Source organism: Acinonyx jubatus, chromosome B4 (assembly GCF_027475565.1).
Source record: "Acinonyx jubatus isolate Ajub_Pintada_27869175 chromosome B4, VMU_Ajub_asm_v1.0, whole genome shotgun sequence".
Taxonomy (NCBI): Eukaryota; Metazoa; Chordata; class Mammalia; order Carnivora; family Felidae; genus Acinonyx; species Acinonyx jubatus.
The window spans coordinates 20,958,756-20,985,392 of record NC_069387.1 but is presented as its reverse complement, the minus strand read 5'-3'; the positions used below and the strand labels follow the sequence as shown (position 1 = coordinate 20,985,392).

Genomic DNA, 26,637 nt, shown 5'->3' with positions numbered 1-26,637 from the left:
TCAACCTTCTTGGCATTCCCCAAGTATACTAAGTAAGGTCTTAGTATGGCTACAGTGCTCTCTAGCTAGGGTGCTCTCTCCCAGATATTTGCATAGCAGACTTCCTCATTCCATTTGTCTTTCTTAAATGTGACCCCACTGAGAAAGCTTGCCCAGACCTGGATTCTATTTAAAGTAGCCCCATCCCTCCCCATCCTTATATCCTACTTTATTTTTCCCCATTGATCTTATTACTACCTGAATTATATTATTATTTGTTAATTGACTGCTTCCCCTAACTAGCATATAAGCTATGAACTTTGTTTTGCTCCCATGTATATGCCCAGGAGGTAGAAAAACACTTGTACGTGGCATTCACTCAATATTTGTCTAATAAGTGAATGAATTTCTTCAGGCAAAGGACTGTGTAATTTCTCTACCGCCATTACTTAGAATAAACCCAGGATGTAGAAATACTCAATAAATGTTTATAAAGAAGTGCATGAAAATACCTCTGGAAACTTCTGTTTTATGCTTGTGGCCTGAAAGGGCTTTAACCGTGTACTGTCTCTTGATGTCAGAAAAGAAGGTTCTAAACCTGAGGTTCGTGGAGCCATCAATGGGTTTCAGGGATAGATCCTTCCACTAAAATTGTATGTAAAACTTTTGGTGGCCATTTTTGTGGGGAGGGAGTCCACAGTGACCATCCCATCCTCATAGGGATCCCTGACCACACCCCTCCCAACCCTTGAGAATCACAGCCTTAAATCGTCTTTGCCGCCCACAACAGTTTCCCTGGCATTCTGCTGGCTGTCTTCTCTATCCACCCCCACTCAGGACAAAGTTCCCTTCCACTTCAGAACTTGCACTTCAGAGACCACTGATAGTTCAAGATTTTTAAAGCTGATTTTATAAGCATGTGAATAAATATGCTCTGTTAAAACATACTTATGTCACGATCTCCACACAGTGACTGCAGTTGTCAAAGGAGTACCTGAAAATATACTTAAACCGAACCCATCGTAAAGATTTGTAACCCTTCTTCAGTGGTGGAGAAAACACTTTGGTATTTTGACCTATCTTCTGGTCGTCATTAAGAAAAAGGTAATATGGGGTACAAGAAGCTTGAAGGGAAGGTTCAGACTATGAGAGTTACAGTCTAAAGAGCTGTTAAAGGAGGAGAAATACCAATATTTGGCAGAGAGCGGAGAAAACTTGGCATGACATCTGTTTCTCCTACAGAGCCTACAGCATTATAGTAATTTTTTATTTAAAAAGGTGCTGAGAATCAAATGATAGCTAGAACAGAATGCCACACAACTAAATAAATAATACTGTGCTGTAATTACATAGCCCATCTGCTTTCCCGTGAGGAACTCACAGTCACTCACCAGCAAGCTGGTTGTGAAATTATAATTTCACGCTGTATACAAAACAAATGATGAACCAAAGTTATTTACAGAAAGGGTGAAATAAAGGGGAAGCATTTTGGCTAAACTCTGAATTTTAAGTTCAGTCAATTAGCGCAGCCATAGTCTCACAGAGATACTTTTACATCTCTGTTAAGGACACGAGACCTTCTAGAACAATGCTGTCCAGCACAAAGTTCAACACTGCAAATGTTCTGATTCTGCTTTGCCCAATATAGCCGTCACAAGCCGCATGTGGCCTTTGAGCACTTGAAGTGTAAGGTGACTGAGGTGCTGAATGTTTCATTTTATTTTTAGTTGTTAATTTCAATTACTATGCCTTTAATCATCATTAATTTAAATTTAAATAACCGCAGGTGACTGGTGACTGCTACATTAGGCCGGCCTAAAAGAATACAAAGTTATAAAGTTGAACTCAGTGAAAATAGATAAATCATAAGAGTCTCGTAATTTTTATGATACCAAGAAGGGCAAAGAAAAGGCTTTTCTGATGGCTATTGGAGCGTGTTCGCTACATCATTGGTCTCAGATCAGGGGGGAAACCAATTAAACATGAAAAGAGAGACAGATGAACAGAAATGGACTGTCTCACTCTAGTAGGGACTTTTCGTAGAGAGCATCTAGACATCAGTTAAAATCCAGTAAAAAGTGACAAGGTTAAAATGAAAACAGCTAAAATGGCCTCTAGGTTTCTTTACAACTTGAATTAAACTTTTAGAGCAAGGTAAGCAAGATTTTTTTAGAATACGGTTTTGTGCATGTTTCTTAATTTATACTAATTTTTCTTAAATCATGACTTTCTAAAATCTGTGATGTAGGAGAAACGTCGGAAAATTAATTCCCATGAAGCTTCATTTCTGAAATAAGTCCAGGCGGTTCTGGCAGCCTGTGACAACGCGTTAAGGGTTGCATTCTGAGGTTGACGGGAGCGTCCGGGGAAGACAAGTCACTGGAGACATCCCACTCTTCCAAGGAACTGGGTTTGGTCACCCACGTGAGGAAGCAGATCCTGCTGTCGCCTGATGCTCTGACTCAACACTCAGCGAGCTTAGCTCCCCCCATTTGCACCTAACTATGGACAGAAGGTGCAGAACCATTAACGTAAATACATAAACATTCAGTTAACTTGACAGTGAGATTCCAGAACCAGGTCACAGTCCCTTGTGAGTTTAGATACTGTGGATTTAGTCCGCTGAAACTCAGTTGCCTCTGAAATATGAAGAAAATAAAAGTTCCATGCTCATGAACTTGAAAACCTGACCATGAAGCATGAGGGCCACACCCCAGGCCACCAGGAACTTTAGTGGCCAGCTGGTCTCCCACAGCTGATCTCCCTGCCTCCTTTGACAATGGGCAAAACTTCTCAAGTTTTGTGAGATGATCAACAGTACCCTCAATTACATCAAGAAGAATAACAACTTTGACCAAGTTCTCGTCTAGTGCCAAGCGCTGTTCTAAGCATCTCATATTTACCTAACCTTGCCTCCCCACTGTGAATAGATATGAAGTGGTTGTCGCTATATCCTCACTGGAGTATACAGAGTTCGGGAACTTGGCCTCCAGATGGAGTGAGGATTCAGTCTCTGGCAGTATAATTCCAGAGCCTGGATCCTTAGTCCCTAAATATCTTGCCTTATAGTAAATATTGCCTTCTAAGGTTGTTTCTATTAGTAATTCTCTTACGCAATCATTCCATAGAAAGTTTTCCTTTTGTTAAAGCATCACAAACAACCTTTCAGCCAGACGTGGAAATGTTTGGGGAGGTAGATTATAGTTGCATTGGTCGTTCAAGCTGTTATCTTCCCCACCTCTAAGCATCTTCTTAGCTAGTGGTCGCTTTCACGAGAAGGAATGAAGGTCAATAAACCACACGGGCGTACATTAAATGTATGTTTTGACGATTCGAAAATTAAGAAAAGCAAGGGGAGCTTTTTGTTTTAACCATATAACTGAACATTCTTCTTTCTGTCCCCATTACTCATTTTAACTAGTACACAAAAGACTAATAACAACACGAATCTTTGGAAATAAGAAGCAAGTTGTTATTAGTTGGCACAGGAAAGTTAATTTTTTAAAGCAGTTATACATCCATCTTTGAAATTTGGTTTTCTTTTATACTCTGTACAAGAACCCTTTCATAGACTTTGAAGAGGTATACCTTGGCACAAATGCCAAGTTCAGACAGTTGACATTGTGGTATACTGTTTTGAAGTATTTGAATTCGCAAGATAGAAAGTGGTTACATAGCTTAACACTAATCTGCCAGCTTTATTAACATATAGTCAGAGTAAGAGAAGTATGGAAGGACTAAGAGGAAAGGCCATGGTCAAGGCCCATTGGTAATTGTTATATATGTCCTTTTTTTTTGGATCACTCTACTTTTTTCAAAAGCATAATTAACATACGGTGTTATACTAGCTTATGGTGTACAATGTAATGATTCAACAATTCTATCCATTTTTCAGTACTCATCACAGTAAGTATACTCTTTTTTAATGTTTATTTTTGAGAGAGAGAGAGCGAGAGAGAAAGTGGGAACAGGGGAGGGGCAGAAAGAGAGGGAGACACAGAATCTGAAGCAGGTTCCAGGCTCCGAGCTGTCAGCACAGAGCCCAGCACGGGGCTCGAACTCACGAACGTCAAGATCATGACCTGAGCCGAAGTCGGACGCTTAACTGAGTCACCCAGGCGCCCCACTATAAGTAGACTCTTAATCTCTCCCATTCCCCACCTATCTCCCCTCTGGCAACCACTAACTAGTTTGTTCCCTGTATTTAAAGTCTGTTTGTTGTTGTTGTTTATCTCTTTTTTTCCTTAAATTCCACTTTTGACTGAAATCAGGGTATTTACTTTTCTCTGACTTACTTCCCGTAGCATTATGCCCTCTAGCTCCATCCATATTGTTGCAAACAGCAAGACCCCATCCTCTTTATGTCTAGGTAATATTCCATTGTATATATATATACCACATCTTCTCTACCCATTCATCTATGGATGGATACTTAGTGCAATCCCTATCAAAATACCAACAACATTTGTCACAGAACTAGAACAAATAATACTAAAATCTGTATGGAACCACACAATATCCCAAATAGCCAAAGCAACCTTGAGAAAGTAGAACAAAGCTGGAGGTATCGCAATCCCAGATTTCAAGATGTACTACAAAGCGGTCGTCATCAAAACAGTATGTTTCTGACACAGAAATAAGACACATAGATCAATGGAACATAATAGAGAGCCCGGAAATAAACCCATGCTTACATGGTCACACAAACCATGAAACTGGACCACTTTCTTACACCGTACACAGAAATAAGCCCAAAATGGATGAAAAGACGCAACTATGACACCTAAAGCATAAAACTCCAAGAAGAAAACATAGACAGCAATTTCTTTGACATTGGCCATTACACATGCTTTGGTTGTCCCTAAGGCTCTCGTGAACTGAGAAAGAAGAGCTAGTTTTCTGTTAACACTAAGTTTAAAACTGTTTCTCAAGTCCTTGATTGTGCCCCCCAAGGACTGGAATACAGAGGACAAGCCAGCAAAACATTGTAAAATTATAGAAAGTGTATTAGACAAATATATCTATTGTTTAACGGTCCCTTAATTCTAATTTTAATCAGAAAATGTTTGTCATCAAGTACTGTGTTCATTAGTCCACTTTCCAGTAATAAGATGTCAATAATGATATTGACCGGGGAAAATGGCTGGCTCAGTGGGGGTTGTGAGTTCGAGCCCCATGCTGGGTGTAGGGATTACTTAAAAATAAAATCTTTTTTTAAAAAATGCCATTTTGCAGCAAAAAGGGATAATTCAAACTTAAGTGGCAATGAAAAAAAATAAGAGAATTTGGAACATTTTAGGAGGATGTCCAAAAGAGAGCAACTGGGATGATGAAACTGTATCGTGAAGCACAATGGCCATCTATCTCTGCAAAGTGTTCCTAGACCTGAGCAGACAGATGCTTCTCCTTCATCTCGTTTTGTTTCTTTAAGTTTATTTATTTTGAGAGAGAGAATGCACAGAAGCAGTGGAGAGGGAGAGGGAGAGCGAGAATCCCAAGCCAGCTCCACAGTATCAGCACAAAGCCGTCGCGGGGCCAGATCTCAGGAACCGTGAGATCATGACCTGAGCCGAACTCAAGAGTCAGACGGTTAAGCGACTGAGCCACCCAGGTGCCCCCAGACAGATACTTCTGGAGTCTTCGTTCCCAACTGTATTGAAGGATCAAACACAGGAAGTTACATAGGTGTGTGTCTGTGTGGGTCTGTGTATCAGAGTCCAAAGGAGACCCGCAACATTAGGTCTTATTTAGTAGCGTTAACTATGTGCCAGGCACTGAGAACCGTGATGAGCTTTACTTCATTTTAATTCACACAACAACCAAAACGAGTTGGGCCTCACAATTCACACTGAAGAAATTTCAAACAAGAACTGAAAGAACATGGCCACATTTGGCAACGCTGTGCCAAATAACACAGGTCATGAGACGCAGGGCTGGGACGTAGCTCACATTTGTAACCGCAAAGCTCCAGTGCTGTTGGAAAGACCGTGCACTAAGCCCAGCTTCCTTCAAACTATAAAATCCCTGTGAGTCTACTAACGGACCATAAATACTTTTTTTCAGTCACATTTTATTTGAAGAAAATCACACCAAATGTCTGTTTCAAAATGAGTTTCTTTTCGCTCTTAAAGATTTTTCATCTCTTCATTTATTTTAATGTTTATTTATTTTTGAGGGAGCGGGGGAGGGGCAGAGAGAGAGGGAGACACAGAATCCGAAACGGCCTCCAGGCTCCGAGCTGTCAGCACAGAGCCCGACGCGGGGCTCGAACTCGCGAACCGTGAGATCATGACCTGAGCCGAAGTCGGACGCTCAACTGCCTGAGCCACCCAGGTGCCCCTAAGATTTGATTTTTGAGTAATCTCTATACCCAACGTGGGGCTCGAATTCACAACCCCGAGATCCAGAGTCACACGCTCCACCGACTGAGCCAGGCAGGTGTCCCTCAAAATAAGTTTCTAATCTGAAAACTGTCCAAGTTCATTTTTTATTTTTAACATCATCTTTTGGTAATTCATAAACCTTAGAGAAATAAGATAAAAACATACTTTGAAAAGAGAGACAGGGCTTTGTGTTTTAGGCAATGTATTACTCAAACATCTGGAACAGAAAAAGATGATGAACCCAGACTTTTCTCTCCATAGAACTGGAAAATACGAGCCTTCTGATGTTCAAATGGTCATTTCAGACAACCTCATATACAGAGCTAATAGCTATAGCATAAACTCCTAGTTATTTTTGAAAACGCACTTGGATGATTAACATAAACGAGGGACCAGCAAATATCAATTTAAAATATTTAAAAGAACAAACCAAAACTATTTGGTCATTAACTAGGCCCATAAACACGCCATCCGCATCCTGGAAAAGCTAATAATTACTCTCTAATTGTGCTGATTATGTAATGACAACGTTGTAAATGTTTGTTTATATAATGTTAGATTTCTCTAATCTTATCATTAGTCAGACTTTGGACTTCTGCCAATGTGTACTCATGTATATGCTGGTACATGCCAAACAGTTGGAACAATTTATTTTTAAAACTGGTTGTTAACGTGCTACTAGTCTTAAAATCAGAAACTTACCACATCCTTAGGAGGGGGTTCTGCTTCCTTCTTTACCTTTTTACCCATTCTGGAAAAAGATGCAGTAATTAGTTAAAGTGTCATTTGTACCTTGTATATGCACAAATCTCTCAGTTACCTATGGATGCCCTTCGAAGGAGATTTATTTCCTCATTTAAATTTTACCATGGGGCGCCTGGGTGGCGCAGTCGGTTAAGCGTCCGACTTCAGCCAGGTCACGATCTCGCGGTCCGTGAGTTCGAGCCCCACGTCAGGCTCTGGGCTGATGGCTCAGAGCCTGGAGCCTGTTTCCGATTCTGTGTCTCCCTCTCTCTCTGCCCCTCCCCCGTTCATGCTCTGTCTCTCTCTGTCCCAAAAATAAATAAACGTTGAAAAAAAAAATTAATTAAAAAAAATAAATTTTACCTAAAAAAGAGATGATGTGATATAGGCAGAAATGGTTGTACATGTACAAATATGTTACCTGCAGTCTTATTTCAAACGCCACAGTTTTTAAGGAACTTACTGTTAAGATTGTTGGGCATCAGTCCTGGCTTCCAGCTTGTAAGGAAGAGAACACATCCATGGCATAACTTTCACTTACATAACGGGAAACAGTTTACCATGCATATAGCTCACTGATGGGGTGCTTAGGAGACTAAATCCAATTTACTTTTGAGAGCTCCAAGAATATTCTGACACAAAGGGGTGGATTTTTGTCTGCTTTCCTGCACTGATCTATCCCAACAGTATCTGGTACATGGTAGCTATTCGATACGTATAAAAATCATTAACTCTGTTTTTCCTGGGAGTATGATTTTGTGACTGATACCCAAGACAAGGCAACTCCAAATGAACGTTGGTGTCATTTTCCCAGATAACCAAAAGTTTTCTCTAATATAATCCATAGCTCAATAAAAAAAAAAAAAGTAATTGAGAATCTGAAGAGACGTATTCTGGAGAAGTTGGGGTTACTGCTTACAAGACCTGTTTCTACCTGCCCTCGTATGTCCATAACTGTGCAGACAAAAAGTCAAAGGATTGGTACTGACAGCTGATAAACCACAGAGCAGTAACCCCATCTGGGTACAGAGGACTTTCCAAGATGTTGGGGACTGTTAGAATAAATAACTCTAGAAACCTTTCGAGTTTTCTCCAATGAGAGGTTATGTTTGGCATTTGGGCAATCTCAGATGCTACAAACCTGTCTCAGGGAAATTAGTACAGTTTCCAGAAAATTCTGGGAAGTCAAAAATCTTTGGTGAGAATCTACAATGTCAGGATTGGTTCAGATGGTCTCTCAAGGGACAAAAGCAACTCTTAGCATTAGAGGCACTAACCAGAATTTATCACATGTTTTAAAACGCCACGTGTTCATAGAAACTCCTAGGGGCTTCTGAAAGACATCCAGATCCCTCAGTTCAGGTCACATAAATTTCAAGATCTTTGAGGGTCCGGGCAAGCTTACACTGTGATGCCCTCCCTCACATCCAGTATATTAAAACATTAAAATGTACCCACATTCCCCATTAAATACGATTTTCATCACATAAAGTTTTGAAATCAAGTATTTGAAATTATTCAGCAGGTTGTATACCTCAAACTTCTTGCAAAATGAGAAAACTGTTCTCAAATATAATTTAATATTAAAACATTTACATTAATTTTTCAAGTTTCTTTTCAGATTTTAGAGGCAATACTTTTTTCAAAACTCAAACATCTTTCATGGGTGTTTGAAAAGCACACAGACCCTAGATTTTGTGTTTATGATATTCCAGGCAGATGGACAGAAACCATTCTGGACAAATGCAAATCTATCTTGCGATTAATCTCTAGGAAAAAGAAATTTTAGAGTGCTTCGTAATCGACTCCAAGGTAGAGCAGCCTTTGATTTACAGAAGAACTCCTTATGAATAATGTTTAAGAAGAACTGAATTATACTTGCACTAAATTACTGTACATCATCTGATTTTCACTCAGGAACTGATTTTTTTCCCATTTCAGGACAGTGGCTTTGAGTAACTGCATACTGAAGAGTACAGAGGTTAGAATTGCCTTAACACAGGACGACAGCAATGGAGTCGATCCCAGGCAGTACCGTAAAGTAGGAAGCATTTAGTTTGTGTTTTTATTACCAAATTGAGTATAGTAGTTAATGGGGGACAAAGTATTTAGCTGACATAGATCGGGGCGATGAGCCTCAAAGATGACCGTAAGGTGTTTTTTTTTTTAACGTTGTAAATTCAACATTTCACTTAAAATCAACACGATACAACCACATTATCTTATGTTCGTTTATTCTTTAAAGATTTGTTTGCCTCTAAAGCTCCAGAGACGCCACATTAAGAAAACAAATCCTGGGGCGCCTGGGTGGCTCAGTCAGTTAAGCATCTGACTTTGGCTCAGGTCATGATGTCTCAAGTCTGTGGGTTCGAGAGAACCCCCATGGCCCTCTGTGCTGACAGCTCAGAGCCTGGAGCCTGCTCCGGATTTTGTGTCTCCCACTCTCCCTGCCCCTCCCCTGTTCACACTCCGTCTCTCTCTCCTTCAAAAATAAACACTTTAAAAAAAAAAAAAAAAACAAATCCCTTTGACTTTTTGAAGCACACCTGCTTTCCTTGACTATTTTACCACCCTTCCCAGTGATGTTTTCGATTGTGCTAAAATATACACAACATAAAATTTACCATTTTAACCCTGCTTAACTGTATAGTTCTGTGTCTACTGTCCAGTTATACAGAATACATTTCATTACAGAAAATTTGGAAAACAAGGAAGGGCACATGGAATAAAAAAAAAAATCACTCAGGAATAAACTCAGGGAGATTAGCACTGTTTCAGGATAGTTCCTTTTTGTGTGTTTTCTATAGGGATTTTACCATGCTACATGGGTTTCGATCTCCTATTCTCAACTTCCTTTCCTGGAACCATTTGCCTACCATATTCTTCTTTTTTTTTTCTGATATAATTTATTGTCAAACTGGCTAACATACCGGCTGTACAGTGTGCTCTTGGTTTTGGGGGTAGATTCCCGTGCTTCATCACTTAGAGACAACACCCAGGGCTCATCCCCACAAGTGCCCTCCTTTCCTGCTGCTTTTTTACACTAATGGACAGGTTCGTGAAATCTGTGTCCATTCATTGCTCCAATCATCTCCAGTGAATCAGCATATCATGTCACTTAAAATACTATTGTCAAATCCACTATCTAGACAGTCCCTATTGTTGAACATTTGTTTCTCATTTCCTGAAATTATGGATACGGCTGCAATGAACCTCCTTAGACATAAAATGTTCATCCACGTCCTCAACTGCTTCTTTAAGAGAAAGGCAAATAACTGGATGAAAAGGCATGAACTTCACCGCACTGAGCACAAAAACAAATCTGCTTTAAATGGGCACCTCCTCCGTCATTAGAAAGGAGCCACGCTTTCCCCCCACAAATTTGTCGACCGTTTGCACTTCTTTGTGAGCTTTCAGCCTGTGCGATCTTAAATGTTTTCTGAGGAGGAGCCTTATTTTAAAAACTGTGAAGGAAGGGGGAAGACTACAGCCAGTGGGGACTCGTTTCCTGAGTTGCTGGGAGGCACGGAACGGAATCTTAGACTCTCAGATCCCCTCTCGGGGCCTGTTTTGTCACCTGTTAAACGGAAGGAGGCCAGGATGCTTAGGAAACCCACCCGGATCCCCGGCTGATACTGGGCGCACAGGGCAGGGACCGACAACCCCCAACGAGGCATTCGTTCCGTCGGTTGTCCCAGAGGCCCCCACGCGCTGGGCACCTCCCCCTTGCCCCAATTCTGCGGGGACCTCGGCCCCGGGCCCCTCCAAACCGCGGGAGTAGCCGCGCAGCCGCACGCCCGCCTTTACCTGCCGGCGGATCCCGCCGAGCGGCGGCCCCTCGCGCCCGGAGAACCGCACCCGCCGCCGTCCGCGCGCGCCTCCGAGGCCACTGTTGCTCTTGGTTGCTAGGCGACACCGGCCGCGCCTGCGCGCGCCTCGGCCCTGAAAGCTCGCGCTGGGCTGCGCGCGCGCCCCCCGTCCCGCCTTGGGTAAGCGGTCTGCAGGGAAGGCACCTTGAGCTCCGAGTCCAGAGCTTTGCGCGGGGTGGACACGGGAACCCTGCTCTTCGCGGCCAGTCCGGGTGAACACTGGACATCAGCAGGCAGTCCGGCCTCAGCCTCTGGCCCGCGGACCGGCTCTGGATTCGCGTACCCTGGGATGTTAGCGCTTTCCCCCAAAGACAGGCCCCAGCCGGAATCTGCGCCGATGGCTGCCGCATCACCGCCCCCTGTCCAGGCTCCCCTAAGCCGCACCCCTGCGTGGCCCACTTTCCAGGCCCTAGGGCGTCCAGTCTGTCCTCACGGCACTTGTGTTGGCCCGTCAAAATCTCCTCCTCTTCCACCTTTCTTTCCTCTTGATGCCACCCTTCCCAACAGCCTAAGACCTCAGTTTCCCTTCTTCGTCCTCCACCCTCCTCCACTCCAATCGGCAGTGAGGTCAACGAGCCCTCTTCATTTTGTCTCCTAATCTATTCCTCCTCTTTAATCCTTACGGTCACCCCAATCCGGGCCACTATTTTTGGCGTCTGATGGCTTCGGTTCCTCTCTGCCTCCTATTCCTGCATCGATACGAGAGACCATACCAGAGGCAGATCAGCCTTCCGGAACTTCTCATTCTAGACGTGTCACTCCCCTATTCAAACTTCAGTCGGCTTCCTAAAAATAAAGTCTGAACTCATTAGCCTGGTATGCAAAACCGTCTGCCCATTCCCTATTTGTGCAGCCCACCTCTCTCCCCCAACACAAGCCCCAGCCAAGCCGACTGTCACCCCCAATTTTTCCCTACTTTTCTCCTCTGGATTTCGCTCACTGTCCCTTCATCATTGCGTCTATGCCACAAATATTTATTAAGCACCTACTGTTTGCCAGGTCATCCGCAACTCGTGTAACCCCTGGAATACTCTTTTATTTCTACTTAACGAAGCCCAGCTCAAATGACGTCTTCATACAAGCCCTTTTGATTGACTTTAGTAAAAAAACAAAACAAAACAAAACTCTCCCTCTCCTGAATTCCTCTCATACTTTCCAAACTCCGTCCCTTCCCTGCCTCTGTCTGTCCCCCAGCCTTGGTCCTTTTTACTTGAACATATATGGCTGGATGAGTTTGGGCAAATGTTTACAGCTGTGTAACTGTTATCACAATGAAGATGTATAGCATTTCCACCCTCCCAAATTTCCTTCATGCCCCTTTGAAGTCAGACCTCTCCCTCCAGCCCTCTTCTCCGGGAAAAACTGGTGTGTTTTCTCTCCCTATACTTTTGTATTTTTAAAATGTCTTATCGGTTGCACCATGCAACATGCTACCTCTTGTGTCTGGCTTCCTTAATTTAGCTTTTAAGATTTGTTCATGGTGTTGCATATATCAGGAGCTTGTCCCTTTCTGTCGCCGAGGACGACTGCACTACGCGGATATACAACATCCAATCACTGGTTGATGGACACTTGGGTTCTTTCCAGTTTGGGACTGTTATCAATAAATCTGCTCTAAACATTTATACACAGGTTTTTGTGTGAACATATGTTTCTCCTTCCTTGGGAAAATACCCAAGAATGGGATTTCTGGGTCTCATGCCATGTGTACGCTTGATGTTATGAGAACTTGCCAAACTGTTTTTCCAAAGGATCTATACTGTATTTGCATACTCACCACCAATGAGTGAGCCATCCAATTGCTTCCTATGTTCTACAGCACTTGGTATTGGCAGGCCTTTCCATTTTAGCCATTCCGGGAGCCCGGGTGGCTCAGTCAGTTGAGTATCCAACTTCGGCTCAGGTCGTGATCTCATGGTTTGTGGGTTCAAGTCCCATGTTGGAGTCTGTGCTGACAGCTCAGAGCCTGGAGCCTGCTTCGGATTCTGTGTCTCCCTCTCTCTCTGCCCCTCCTCCCCTCATGCTCGCCCTCTCTCTCTGTCTCTCTGTCTCTGTCTCACTCTCTCTCAAAAATAAATAGACGTTAAAAAATTTATAAATTTCAGCCATTCTGTTGGATGTGTAGTGGTGTATCCTTCTGGTTTTCATTTGTATTTCCTTCATGACTAATGATGAGCTCATTCTAGGTTTTTGTTAACCATTTCTATACCTTATTTTGTGAAGTATTTGTTCAAACATTTGTCCTACTCATAACGGGTTGTTTGTCTTATTACTATTGACTCATAATAGTCCTCTATATTTCTGGGGACAAGTCACTTATCATACATAACTTGGAAAAATTTTCTGCCCGGGTTCGTCATAGTGGAAAATTAAATTTAGAGACCATAAGTTAAACACGAGGGCTTCTCATTGCTACTGGGTTGGTCGCTGCTTCTAGATCTTTTCAGAAACCTGGTGAAGCTATGAGTTCAGCACACATGATAAATCAGAAATCTACAGATCCAGACTGTGGTTACAAGAGATAAGATATCATCGTATGGCAGTCGTTGGAACTATCTGGTTCTCTGGCCATGGCTTAAAACTGAAAACTCTAAGGCTGTCATTTCCTGTCTCAGAACTACTAAATATAATTAGAAGGATTTCACCCATCTCACATCCCTGGTGGTGCTTTTGTCCATGGCCATAACTGTGCCATGTCAGTAGCGGCTTGGTCTGTCAAAATTGTCTCCAAAAGTTACTTCTCTCTAAGAGACCACATGTGAGTCCCATAAGACATCCTCTCAAGGTAAACTCAAGGTCTCTTCACTGTTTTCAGATCCACTCAGATTAAACAACCAGTTCCAGATTTATGTCTTTGAATTTCTGAGGTCAGCAGCCACTTCTGGTACCAGTCATTGTATCATTTGAAGTTCTACTGCGGACAGCAAAATCCAGTCTAGTTGGCAGGGATTTAGAGATTTATAGGATTGTTGCAAGGGCTGGAGTAACAGGTTCTGGACTGAACTGTCAGAGATGACTTTCAAAACAGTGTTGCAAAGCACTATTCACAATAACCAAGACATGGAAACAAACTAAATGTCCACGGACAGACGAAAGGATAAAGAAAGTAAGTGTATACAATGGAATACCATTCAGCTATAAAGAAGAAGGAAATCCTGCCATTTGCGACAACGTGGATGGACCTCGAGGGCATTATGCCAAGTGAAATAAGACAGAGAAAGACAAATACTGTATGATCCCACTTATATTTGAAATCTAAAAACATTGAACTCACAGAAACAGAGTGGAATGGTGGTTGCCAGGGTTGAGGGGTCGGGAAAAATGGAGAGATGTTGGTCAAAGGGTACAGACATTCAGTTAGAAGATGCATAAGGGGCAGAGATCTAAGATAAAGCATGGTGACTGTAGTGAACAATAACTGTACTTGAAAGTTGCTACGAGGACAAAGTTTCAATCTCACCACCACCACCACCACAATAAAATAGTAATTATGTGAAGTGAAGGATATGTTCACTAACCTTGTGGTGATATTCATTTTGCAATATGTATATCTATCAAAACATCACGTGGTACACCTTATACTTAATACAATGCTGTATGTCAATTATATCTCAGTAAATCTGGGGCAAAACACCGCAGACGTGGCCATCCAAGAAAGCCAAGGAATCAGGAGGCTTAAATCATTTTCACGCAGAATAATGAGGATTTATCTCAAATTCACATTAATGCTCTTCATTCATTCTTTTAATCCTCAGCTTTTTTTTCTTTTTTTTTGGTCATGGAAAAATTATCAAATGAAGCAACAATGCCTAGCACATCAGACCAGCTCCCTTCCACAAAGCTTATCTCTTCAAAGGGAAAAAGACCAAAGCGCCTGAGATAAGCTACTTATAGTGCTGAGTCAATGTACCGAAGCAAATAATATATATCAGGTACAACGCTTAGATGTCTATTGACAATTTCATTGTTAAGCTAATGTTGGTCCCCCCAAATCCCATCAAGGAAAGCCTTCGTGTTTCAATTACAAATGCAGAGAAATGTTGGCATGAAGATTTTCCATGGTTCTCTATTCCACATTAAATGATATTTTCAAAACGGTGAATTCAAGCCACTACAGTCGCACTTGTTTAGAGCTTTATGCAAAAAATTGAGATCAGAAACATATACTACCAGTTCATACCCAAGAGGATGACCAAGGAAAAATGTCTGGAGTCTCTGAGCTGAAAGAGCCATTGAAATTGTGAGTGTAAGTGTGGGTGTAAATGATTCTTACTTTGCACATATGAGGGTTGGTATGGTGGCTTCAAAATGTGTTAACTAATGTTGTTGAGCTTCTTAAAGAACTTGACCCAAGATTGGGAGGACCCCATGAAATAAATGAACGTGTAGTGTCAATATTGATGCGTTCAAAGAAAAATACCATGACTGATGTTTAGTAACTGTTAGAATTCGAACTCGAAATTATTAGTAAGACCAGTGGGGCAAGATCTTTATGCTGGAAGAAAAACTTCATGAAAACTTTGAAATATTTAGTATGAGAACATTTTAATGGCTTCAAAATCCACTCATTATCACAAAACATTTCAATGTTGCATTTGTCAAAGAGAAGGGACTTCCATTCTTTAAAAATGATAAACCTACGAAGGAAGATTTTTAGGGTTTTTTTTCAATAATAGCTTTCTAAGACCTGCGAAGGTTTATTTATTTTGAGAGAGACAGAGACAGTGCAAGCAAGGGAGGGACAGAGGGAGAGAGAGACAGAGAGAGACAGAGAGAGAGAGAGAGAGAGAGAGAGAGAGAGAGAGAGAATCCCAAGCAGGCTCTGCACCATCAGCACAGAGCCCAACGTGGAGCTCAAATCCACAGGCCCACAAGACCATAACCTGAGCCAAAATCAAGAACCAGATGCCCAACCAACTGAGCCATCCAGGCACCCCCAAAGTAAGATTTTAAAAGACCAAAGATCAGGGGCACCTGGGTGTCTCAGTCAGCCAGTCAAGTAGCCGACTCTTGGTTTCTGCTCAGGTCATGATCTCATGGCTCATGAGATAGAACCCTGCATCGGTCTTCACATTGACAGGGAGGAGCCTGGTTAGGATTCTCTCTCTCCCTCTCTCCCTCTCTGCCCCTCCCCAACTCATGCTTTCTCTTTCTCTCTCTCTGTCTCAAAATAAATAAATAAACATTAAAAAAATAAAAGATCAAAGATAAAGGGCAAGAAAACAGTTTCCATTCATGGAAGAAAAAGTGATAATCTGCTATTTGGTACCTCTGCTTCTGTAAACATAATTTCTGACCAAGGTAACTATGAAGAACGTGAAAGGTTCGGATCAGGAATTACATGGAACGGTTTTGAGCTGCAAATCAGGTGTGTGTGTGTGTGTGTGTGTGTGTGTGTGTGTGTGTGTGTAAAATATTCTCAGGACCCAACTCCACTTTTCATGTCAAAGAGTGAAGCCATTTTATCTGTAAGTTTTTTACAAACTCGTTATTCAATATTTTCGACTAAGTTTTATTTTCTTGCCTTATCATCAATATGTAACATAAAGGGAATGCAATCGTTTTTGCACAAAGCCCCATAGTGACTCCTCAAATGCCCTCAAGTTCACCTCAGGGGGACTTACAAATATTATCATTTCCTCATATGCCATGATGTGGAAACGTTTGAGAACTGCTCATCTAAAGACTTGCTGGCCAATAGAAGTTCTGGGTTGAATGTATAGGATTTTGTTTCAACAGTCCTGGTCCAGGAATTTGCCACTGTCCACACCTGCAGAGATCACCAACTGTGTCTATTAGACAGTTTGTAACGAAAACCACTGTCACTTCCTCTAAACCAGTGGTCTTCCTTTCATGGTCTTAAGGCACTTGAGCAGCAAATTAGCTATCAGAATATTGCGGGTGAACGTGAACTAGGGCCAGAGGAGAGGAGACATCTAATGGATTCTCCTACCGTAGCGTAGACGACACTTCTTTTGCATCTGGATTATTACTCGCCTCAGACTCACCATCTTTCTTCCCTGGATGCTGTTACGGTCTATGTGGTTATTTCCATGGCTAGGAGACGATTTGTCCCTTCATATTATGTGTGTTCAAAAATCAGTGTCCTGGGGCACTTGAGTGGCTCAGTCGGTTGAACAACCTGCTCTTGGTTTCGGCTCAGGTCACGAGCTCACAGTTTGTGGTTCAAGCCCCTTGTTGGGCTCTGTGCTGGCAGGGCGGAGCCTGCTTGGGATTCTCTCTCTCCCTCTCTCTCGGACCCTCTCCTGCTCTCTCTCTCTCTCTCTCTCTCAAAAATGGACAAACTTAAAAAAAAAAATCAGTGTCCTTAGGTGTTATTACCCTCACGCACCACCCGTAAGGACTGTGGTGTTGGGTGCTAATTACAGCACATGACATCGTCAGCTTTCCCATGTTAACAACTTGAGAGTCTTAGCATAACAAACCTCATTTGATTCAGTGGATATATTCCACAAAACATGTTTTTGAAAAGGATTTTTGAAAACTAATTAGACTTTAAGAACATTAAGAGAGTTCACTATTTAGGGAAACCTGAAGATGAATCACCTTATACTGAAAAGGAAAAGAACCCGTCAGTACAAGAAAGCAATTATCCATTATAAGTCTGAATCCGTTTCAAGTGAAGGGGTACAATTGTATAATTTAGATAATTTCTCATTGTATGTTTCTTCTAATGTCGTGTTTGAATTTATTTTCATTCAAAGTGAATGAGTCATATGGCTGATTGTTGTAAATCAATTGAACTTGGTTGAAGATAAATAATAAAAATGTAACTTCTGTCTGTAACCTTCAAGTCAGTGTTCTCGATAAAAGAAAACCCATAAGCAGTGTGGTGACCTTCCGCCTTTCCTAGAGCCTAAACGCACACAGTTTGCCAACACTTTACTGTAAATAGTTGCTGTTTTTCTCAAAAGTAGATTGCCACAAGGCAGTTTCTTCCACCACATTGTGTTATTTAAAAGTTATCTGCTTTTTTGGCTGCTGTTCAAGGGAGTTCTTTGCCTGTAAATCCTCTTTATCTCATGCTATGGTTGAAGTAAAACCTGGGCACAGTTTCAGTGCATTCGTCTTGTTGTACTAGGAGAGGAAAAAAAATTAAGGACCCCAGAGACTGATACTGTTCTGCAAATGGTCATGAATCAGCGGGGGGGCCCTGTTGGCTATTCAAAAGGGTAATACTCCTGAGCACCCACTGGGAAGGTGCGATCCCCTCAAGGGAAAGGCAGCCACACCATTAAAAAGATCATTTAAAAGCCTGAGAGCTGGAGTTTCAAAGTAAACAATACCCATTGTGTACTTGACTCCAGGCCTTTAAAATCAGCCTCACTTAGTGGTGGGGGTCCATATTCCCTTAGCTCTTAGTTTCGACTTGATAATCCTTTGACTCTGAACCCAGTTTCTGTCATTTGCACTATGGAGATACCAGCTTGTTTGCTAGAGGTTGTGCGGTTTAAAAGAAAATAGGATGCAACCCACTTAAAGAAAAAGATGGATTAAAGGTGTCTGAGACAATATATCCCTTTGAGATGACATCTCATTCTGTGAAGGATGCCTTAGAATGACCTCTTTCACCACTAGCCAGCTCTCTACATCATATGTGGAACCTATGTTTGTGGATAAACAGTAGGAACTGTGATCTAAGCAACCCCTTGACATGAAGATTCCCTGGTTTGGCTTTGGACATTCAGCTTATTTAGAAGAAGAAGACGAAGACGAAGACGAAGAAGAAGAAGAAGGGGAAGAAGCTAAACAATTGTGTCTGTTTAACGATCTCAGTTGAAGGATCCCTTGAACTGAAAATAAGTGGGTTGATCTAAAATACAACTCAGATCAGAAACACCAAAATAAACTGTATTGAATAAAATGGGACTGTTGGTGGTACAAAGAATGGTTCTCTGATCTCTTCTTTTTTGCCTGTTATGGTGAGTGGAAAGGTAATCCAATAGCACATGGTATTATTGAGGCCAGGATCCTGGGTCAGATCTGGCCTTGACTTTCTTAACCAAGATGGGCCAAAGATTTTGGTTGGATCATGAGTGATAAATGATTACTGCTGGAAAAAGAGCTGAGCTCAAGCTTTTTGAATGGCAGGTGGTGACTATCATGCCGACTCCAGAGGGTCCTCTGAGTCCTCCTTATTTGAAGGGCGGGGCCACCCTACACGGATCTGGTTCCAAGGCAGCATCATTCTAGGGACACGTGGTTCAGTTTCTACACATTATTGGAGAGTTGTGTCTAATTTGGGACAGGGTTATCAGTCTTTCATTTCCAAATTATTTTATTTTCCATCACTTATTTTAAGAAATGACAAGTAGGGGCGCCTGGGTGGCTCAGTCGGTTGAGCGTCAGACTTCGGCCCAGGTCATGATCTCGCAGTCCGTGGGTTCGAGCCCCGCGTGGGGCTCTGTGCTGACAGCTTGGAGCCCGGAGCCTGTTTCGGATTCTGTGTCTCCCTCTCTCTCTGACCCTCCCCTGTTCATGCTCTGTCTGTCTCTGTATCAAAAATAAATAAACATTAAGAAATGACAAGTAAAACCAGCTTAAAAAACAAATGAAAATTCTTACTTAAATTTAACTAGAGATAGGGGTGCATGGGTGACCCCGCGGGTTAAGTATCCAACTCTTGATTTCCACTCAGATTCTCACAGTTCGTGAGTTCGAGCTCCACGTGGGGCTCTGCGCTGCCAGGGCAGAGGCTGCTTGGGATTCTCTTTCTCCCTCTCTCTCTCTGACCCTCCCCTGCTCTCTCGCTCTTAAAATAAATAAGTAAACTTTAAAAAAAAAATAAAGTTTGATCTAAGTACTTGAACAACAGAAAAAAAATAAGCAAAAGAAGATGGTAATAATCACCTATAGTATATTTTGAAATAAGTAGATGGGGAAAGATCCCCATCGCTTGTTAATATTTTTAAAAATTATAATGGCTAGATATGTCTACAGTGAATGTCTTAATTACTAAATATTAAACAAATAATTTATAGTTTCAAGCAGAGTATAATCTATGACATTATAAGTGAAATTTTATAAATTCAAAAAAAATTGTAATTCACAAATCAGTAGCATTACCTAAAGTGTATCTTTAACTTTGTCTACACCTCAAACTTCATGGCATTTGAAGGAGCTAATGATTTCTTGAACAGTTGATTGTAGGGCTTATTTTAACCATGATTCCTCTGTAAGAATCAAAAAATTAAGGAGGGAGAATATATTCTAAAATCTTTATTTAATGGAAGACTGAGGCCAAACTCACACAAAGATTAAGTAACAATACAAACCCATAAATACAATGAGTTTCTCTATCACATTAATCTAATTTAATTTTTCACCATGGAGCTGATATATTAAAATAAGGAAATCTTCCAAAAAGAAAATGATACTAAAATAGATTTTGTTTTCTTCCATTCCAAATAGGGTGACTTCTTCATTTCAAATTTAGTCTCTACCTCTTACAAATGCATGCCTATCTTTGCAGAAAAGAAAATGTAGGTCTACATATAACCCACTTATCATGTAATTTGTTTCCACTGAAGTCATAGCATGCTACCTGGTACTTACCCTTGAGAAAGTTAGCACAAACCAATGTTGCTCTAAGCATTCACATTGTAACAGTAAGTGAAACAGTAGTGACTTTTTTTTAACCCATTAATATTGATCACAAACATTATATTTCATGTAGAACTTCTGGATTCTGTTCATTACATTTCTGAGCATCTTAATAAAATACAATCCAAGTCCAAAGCTGTCATTCTAAGCTTGGCATTACTAACTGGGAATCAATGTGACTAGAACGTTGCTATGCTTTATAATTTGTCAAAAGAACGTTGTTAAAGAATATTACAGTTTTTGTAATGAGAAACATTTGCAATTTCTATTTCCTAACTGTACAGTTTTTAATTAATTGGTTCACCAGAATAAATGACAGAAGAACACTCCAGATGTTCTATCACTCACTAGTTCTGAATACTACGATTTGTGATTTGAAGGTTCTAACGTGGTCCTTCATGTAGCTGCAATCAAGATAAAACTCATCTTGAAAGCCAAAATCAAGAAAATGATCTATATCGGCTAAGATAATCAGCTGTCATTTGTTACTCTGGCCTGAATAGCAACGTCACTGGATTCCATTTCCATAATCATTTGCCCGTGACTCAAGTAAAACGTCTAGTGTTTTGCAGATATGTAACCAATTCAAATATTTAGATGCATATTTAAGCGTGAGTATGGATGTGCTAGTGTTGTGAGCATTGAAAAAATTATTTGATGGCCAAAGCTACTCTGCAGAGCACTGTTGTGCAGAACCAGGGACATTAACTAAAGAGAACAATTCGGCTAAGACAGAAAGAAAGAAAGGGCATACAAGTTAGAAGGGAAGAAGTGAAATTTTCTCTGTTCACAGATGATACATTATATGTAGAAAACCCTAAAGACTCCGCTAAGAAACTATTAAAACAAATAAATTCAGTAACGTTGCAGGATACAAAATCAATATACAAAAATCAGCTGTGTGTCTGTACCTTAACAATGAATTATCGGAAAGAGGAATTAGGAAAACAATCCCATTTACAATAGTATCAAAGAGAATCAAATACTCAGAAAAAAATTTAACCAGAAAGGGAAAGGTCTTGAAAACTATACCCTGAAAACTATGAAACACTGGTGAAAAAAATTGAAGAAGTCACAAATAAATGGAAAGATATTCCATGTTCATGAACAGGAAAAATCAATACTGTTAAAGTATCCACACTATCCAAAGCAATCCACAGATTCAGTGCAATCCTTACTTAACTCCCAACAACATTTTTCATGTAAATAGAATAACAAATCCTAAAATTCTTACAGAACTACAAAAGAGCTCCCATAGCCAAAGCAATCCTGAGAAAGAAGAACAAAGCTGGAGGCATCACAATTCCTGATTTGAAACTGTATTATAAAGTTATAGTAATCAAAACGATATGGTATTAGCATAAAAACAAATAGATAAATGAAACAGAATAGAGAGCCCAGAAAACCATACACCATACACAAAAATCAACTCAAAATGGATTAAGATTTGAACGTATGACTTAAAGCTCTCAGGAGAAAACAGGGAGTAAGTTCCTTGACATTGGTCTTGGCCATGAATTTTTTTGCCTTCGACAACAAAAGCAAAGGTAACAAGAGCAAAAATAAGTAAGTGGAACTAAATCAAACTAAAAAGCTTCCGCACACCAAAAGAAACTATCAACAAACTAAAAAAGCAACCTATGGAATGGGAGCAAATATTGGCAAATCACATATCCATTAAGGAGTTAATATCCAAAATATACAAGGAATCCATACACCTCAATGGCAAAATAAAATAAAATAAAATAAAATAAAATAAAATAAAAATAACCCAATTTAAAACTGGACAAATAGACATTTTCCAAAGAAGACATACACATGACCAACAGGTACATAAAAAGGTGCTAAACATCATTAATCATCAAGGAAATGCAAGTCAAAACCATGATGAGATATCACCTCATACCTGTTAGGATGTCTACTATCAATAAAACAAGAGATAACAAAGGCTGGCGAGGATCTGGAGAAATGGAAACCCTTGTACATTTGGCAGAATGTATGTTGGCATAGCCACTATGAAAAACAGTATGGAAGTTCCTCAAAAAATTAAAAACATAACTACCATATGATCCAGCAATCCAACTTCTGGTTATTTAATCAAAGGAAATGAGATCATTATCGCAAAGAGATATTTGTACTCCCATGTCGATTGCAGCATTATTCACAACAGCCAAGATATGAACCTAAGTGTTCATTGACAGATGAATAAAGAAAATGTGATACACACACGCACGCACACACATACACGCACACACTGGAAAATTATTCAGCCTTTAAAAAAAGACAATAATCCTGCATTTGCTACATCACGAATGAACCTGGAGGGCATTATGCTAATTGAAATAAGCCACACAGTGGAAGACACATATTGCATGGTACCCTTTACATGTGGAATTTTTCTTTAAAGTCAAACTCATAGGGGCACCTGGGTGGCTCAGTCGGTTGAGCGTCCGACTTCGGCTCAGGTCAGGATCTCACAGTTCGTGGGTTCGAGCCCCACGTAGGGCTCGCTTCTGTCAGTGCAGAGCCCCGCTTTGGATCCTCTGCCCCCTCTCTCTCTGTCCTGCCTCCACTCATGTCCTCTCCCCCGCCCCTCAAAAATAAATAAACATTTAAAAAAATAAATTCAATTAAAGCAAAAAAGAAGAAAGAGAGGAGGAGGGGGAGAAGCAAGAAGAAGAAAAAGAAGAAACTTGGATCTGGGCAGCCCAGACCCCGAATGCCCTACCAGGCTTACACAAGCATAGGTATATCCAGCTGGCTCCTTAAGTCAGAGTTCAGGGTCCCCAACTATCAGACAGTCTGGGGTGACAGGATGAATAACCAGCCCCTTCCACTGAGCCCACTCCATTGGCCGCTGAGACCACCAATGCCAGTGCTCAGCTCCAACCAGTGGAAAAAGAATTCAATCCCTTGGAAACCTATGCATTTCAAAAACCAACCGGTCCCCACCTCTCTACCCACCCCCCGAGTCAACAAAAATCTTTCCTGTTTTTCCCTCTGCAACTCAGGGGGATGGGAGGGGGAACAGAATTTGTATGTCTTTACTCACACTCCATCTCCGGAACTAGAAAATTAGTCCTTACTTATACTAATAGTGTCAGAAGCAAAATTTTGATGATACCGAGAAGACTCTATTGAAAAATACACATTTGATTACTGAAATTTCTACCTCACTCTTCTATCCAGAATTTGGCCTATTGTGCATTTCACAGAGCTAAATGTAAGGCCCTCTTCCTAGGGAACATATAGTAAAGAATATAGTAATTAGAATATTTATACTAGTGCTTTATTTTTGTAAGCTTTTTTTTATTTTAAAGCTATTAGTGTTTCACAGATGTTTTCTACTTCGACTCCTGTGAATTGCATGAACAGGGGGCACCTGGGTGGCTCAGTCAGTTCAGGTCATGATCTCACAATTCATGGGTTCGAGCCCTGCATCGGGTTCTGTGCTGACAGCTCAGAGCCTGGAGCCTGCTTCAGATTCTGTGTGTGTGTGTGTGTGTGTGTGTGTGTGTGTGTATGTGTGAGTGTGTGTGTCTGCCCCTCCCCGTTCACACTCTGTCTCTCTGTGTCTCTCAAAAATAAACAAACGTTTAAAAAAAATTTTTTTAATTACATGAACAGGTTAAAAAATACATGTACCGTATTTACAAAAAGGGTAATTAGTGACTACAAAATCTTAGTCTTTTGTAAAAGCTGCCAGTAACTCCCCAATTCTCAGCCTCCATGATTCGATATAAAAGGAAGCAACAGGGGCGCCTGGGTGGCACAGTCGGTTAAACGTCCGACTTCAGCCAGGTCACAATCTCGCGGTCCGGGAGTTCGAGCCCCGCGTCAGGCTCTGGGCTGATGGCTCAGAGCCTGGAGCCTGTTTCCGATTCTGTGTCTCCCTCTCTCTCTGCCCCTCCCCCATTCATGCTCTGTTTCTCTTTGTCCCAAAAATAAATAAACGTTGAAAAAAAAAATTTTTTTTTTAATAAATAAAAAAATAAAAGGAAGCAACAAATGACACTGCCTCATTCAGGAGAGAAGGAAGAAGAAAGCAGGACAGCTCCAAGGAGTGGACGATACAAGATGAATTTCAAGAAATGATTACATTTTAGCCAGAGACACAATGTGTGGATCTCATTTTGGGGAGAGGAAATAGTATTAACAAAATATATTTTGCAGACCGCAAGAAACTTACAATGACGTGAGCTGACAGAGCCTGTGCAAAGGGACAGGAGATAAAGTTAAAATAGACCAATTTGCATCTAGGAAATTCTACACACAGATAGCTATCTTTATCTAGAGTATGACGGGAGCGCTTTCTCATTCCACACAGGATGTCCCTTGCAACCCTCTTTGGGGAGGGATCGTGAAGCAAAACCGAGGCTGGTGAGTCGTCCTTCCTGACAGTATAAAAACTCAGGCAGTGACCTGCCAAGTGATCAAAAACACCGCCCGCCCAAATACTGCTGTGTCTCTTTTCCCAGATTAAAATCACATCGATGGGGCGCCTGGGTAGCTCAGTCGGCTGAGTGTCCGACTCCTAATTTCGGCTCAGGTCATGATGCCAGGGTTGTGGGATCAAGCCCGGCATCAGGCTCCGTGCGGAGCATGGAAACTGCCTAAGATTCTCTCTCGCGCTCTCTCTCTCTCTCCATCTATCTCTCTCTCTCTCCCTCTGTCCCTCTCCCCCACTCGTGCTCTCTCTTTCTAAAATTAAAAATAGAAAGAAAGAGGAAAAAAAGAAATGTTAAAAAAAAAAAAAAGCAAGCAGCTGTGGTGATGGAGTTAGGGGTGTAAACATTTTATGGTGGAATAAAAGTTACAAAGGAAAAGGCGAGGAAGTTGGACTGGGTCGAGGAAGCCGTGGGATCACAGTGCAGACCAGGTAGAATCTACCACAAAAAATGCAGGACTCGGAACCAGAGATTCCCCTCCAGGGAAGTCCTGCCTTGGGCAGAAAGGACTAAGCCTTTGATCCATTGCCTTGTTCCTCATTGCCTAGGGGCCATCCTAAGAATGATGTGGTATCGACTCAAAGCTGAGGAAGATCCTGCTAAGCCCTCCCCTGGATGAAAGATATCCTGCAGAATCTTCCAGAAACAATGAATTTCGTGAGCGTGAGAAATCTTTGTTGTTTTCTGTTGCTGAAACGTGAGATTCCCCCATAGGCGGATCCACAGTTTTCACCTCTTTTGGAAAATTGTTGGCTGTTACCTCTTCAAATCTGTTTCTGCCCCTCCTTCCCCCTCTGGCTTCTGACTGATCCAAAGTATCTAGACCAGCGCCTAGTAATGGGTCCCTCTACTCACCGCTAGTAGATGCGATCACAGGGAGTGTAAATTCTGGGGGACTTTCATTCCCCCGCTCTGTGCTCTTCTTCCCCCAGTGCAATTCCACTATTGTCTCTATACAACCCAGTGTTAATTTCCTAGCACTGCTGTGACAAAGTAGCACAAACTGGGTGGCTTAACCCAGAGAAATTTATTGGGTTCACAGTTCTGGAGGCCACAAGTCCAAAAGCAAGACGTAGGCAAGGCCACGCTCTCTAGGAAGGCTCTGGAGAAAAATCTTTTCTTTGCATCTTCCTAGCTTCTGGGGATTGCTGGTAATCCTTCCCATTCCTTGGCTTATAGATGCATCATTCCGGTTTCTATCTCCGTCTTCACGTGGGCTTCTCCCCTGTGTGTCTGTGCTTCCGTCTTCATGGGGCCTTCTCCTCTCTGTGTGTCTGCAGCCAAATTTCCTTCTTTTTATTAGGACACCAAGCATTGGATTAGGGCTCACTCTACTCTAGTATGACCTTACCTTAACTTGACTACCTCTGCAAAGATCCTACTCCCAAACAAATTGACACCACAAGTGTCAGAAATTAGGACTTCTGCATGCCTTTTTGGAGGACATAATTCAATACACAACAAACCTCGTTACCCTTATTTACATATATGTAAATTTCCCCTAGTGACCTGTTAGCTTCTTGAGAGCAGGAAATTTACCTTTAAAGCCTCAGTGTCCAACTTAGCATCTGAATTATATCTAGGTAAATG

At 41.4% G+C, this 26,637-nt stretch overlaps 1 protein-coding gene across 16 annotated transcripts in view; it reads right to left on the bottom strand.

The window, feature by feature from the left end:
- ARMC3 (armadillo repeat containing 3) overlaps positions 1-11,018 on the bottom strand; it is a 99,187-nt gene extending 88,169 nt beyond the window's left edge. For 10 of the 16 annotated variants that reach the window (XM_027073619.2, XM_053225383.1, XM_053225385.1 and 7 more), the window contains exons 1-2: positions 10,914-11,018; positions 7,065-7,113 (exon numbers count right to left, since the gene is read on the bottom strand). In XM_027073619.2, the coding sequence (XP_026929420.1) occupies positions 7,065-7,112 (48 nt within the window). In that variant the 5' untranslated portion in view covers position 7,113; positions 10,914-11,018. The other 6 variants (XM_027073626.2, XM_053225384.1, XM_027073620.2 and 3 more) reach the window with 5 other exon arrangements.
- Positions 11,019-26,637: the final 15,619 nt, after the last annotated feature.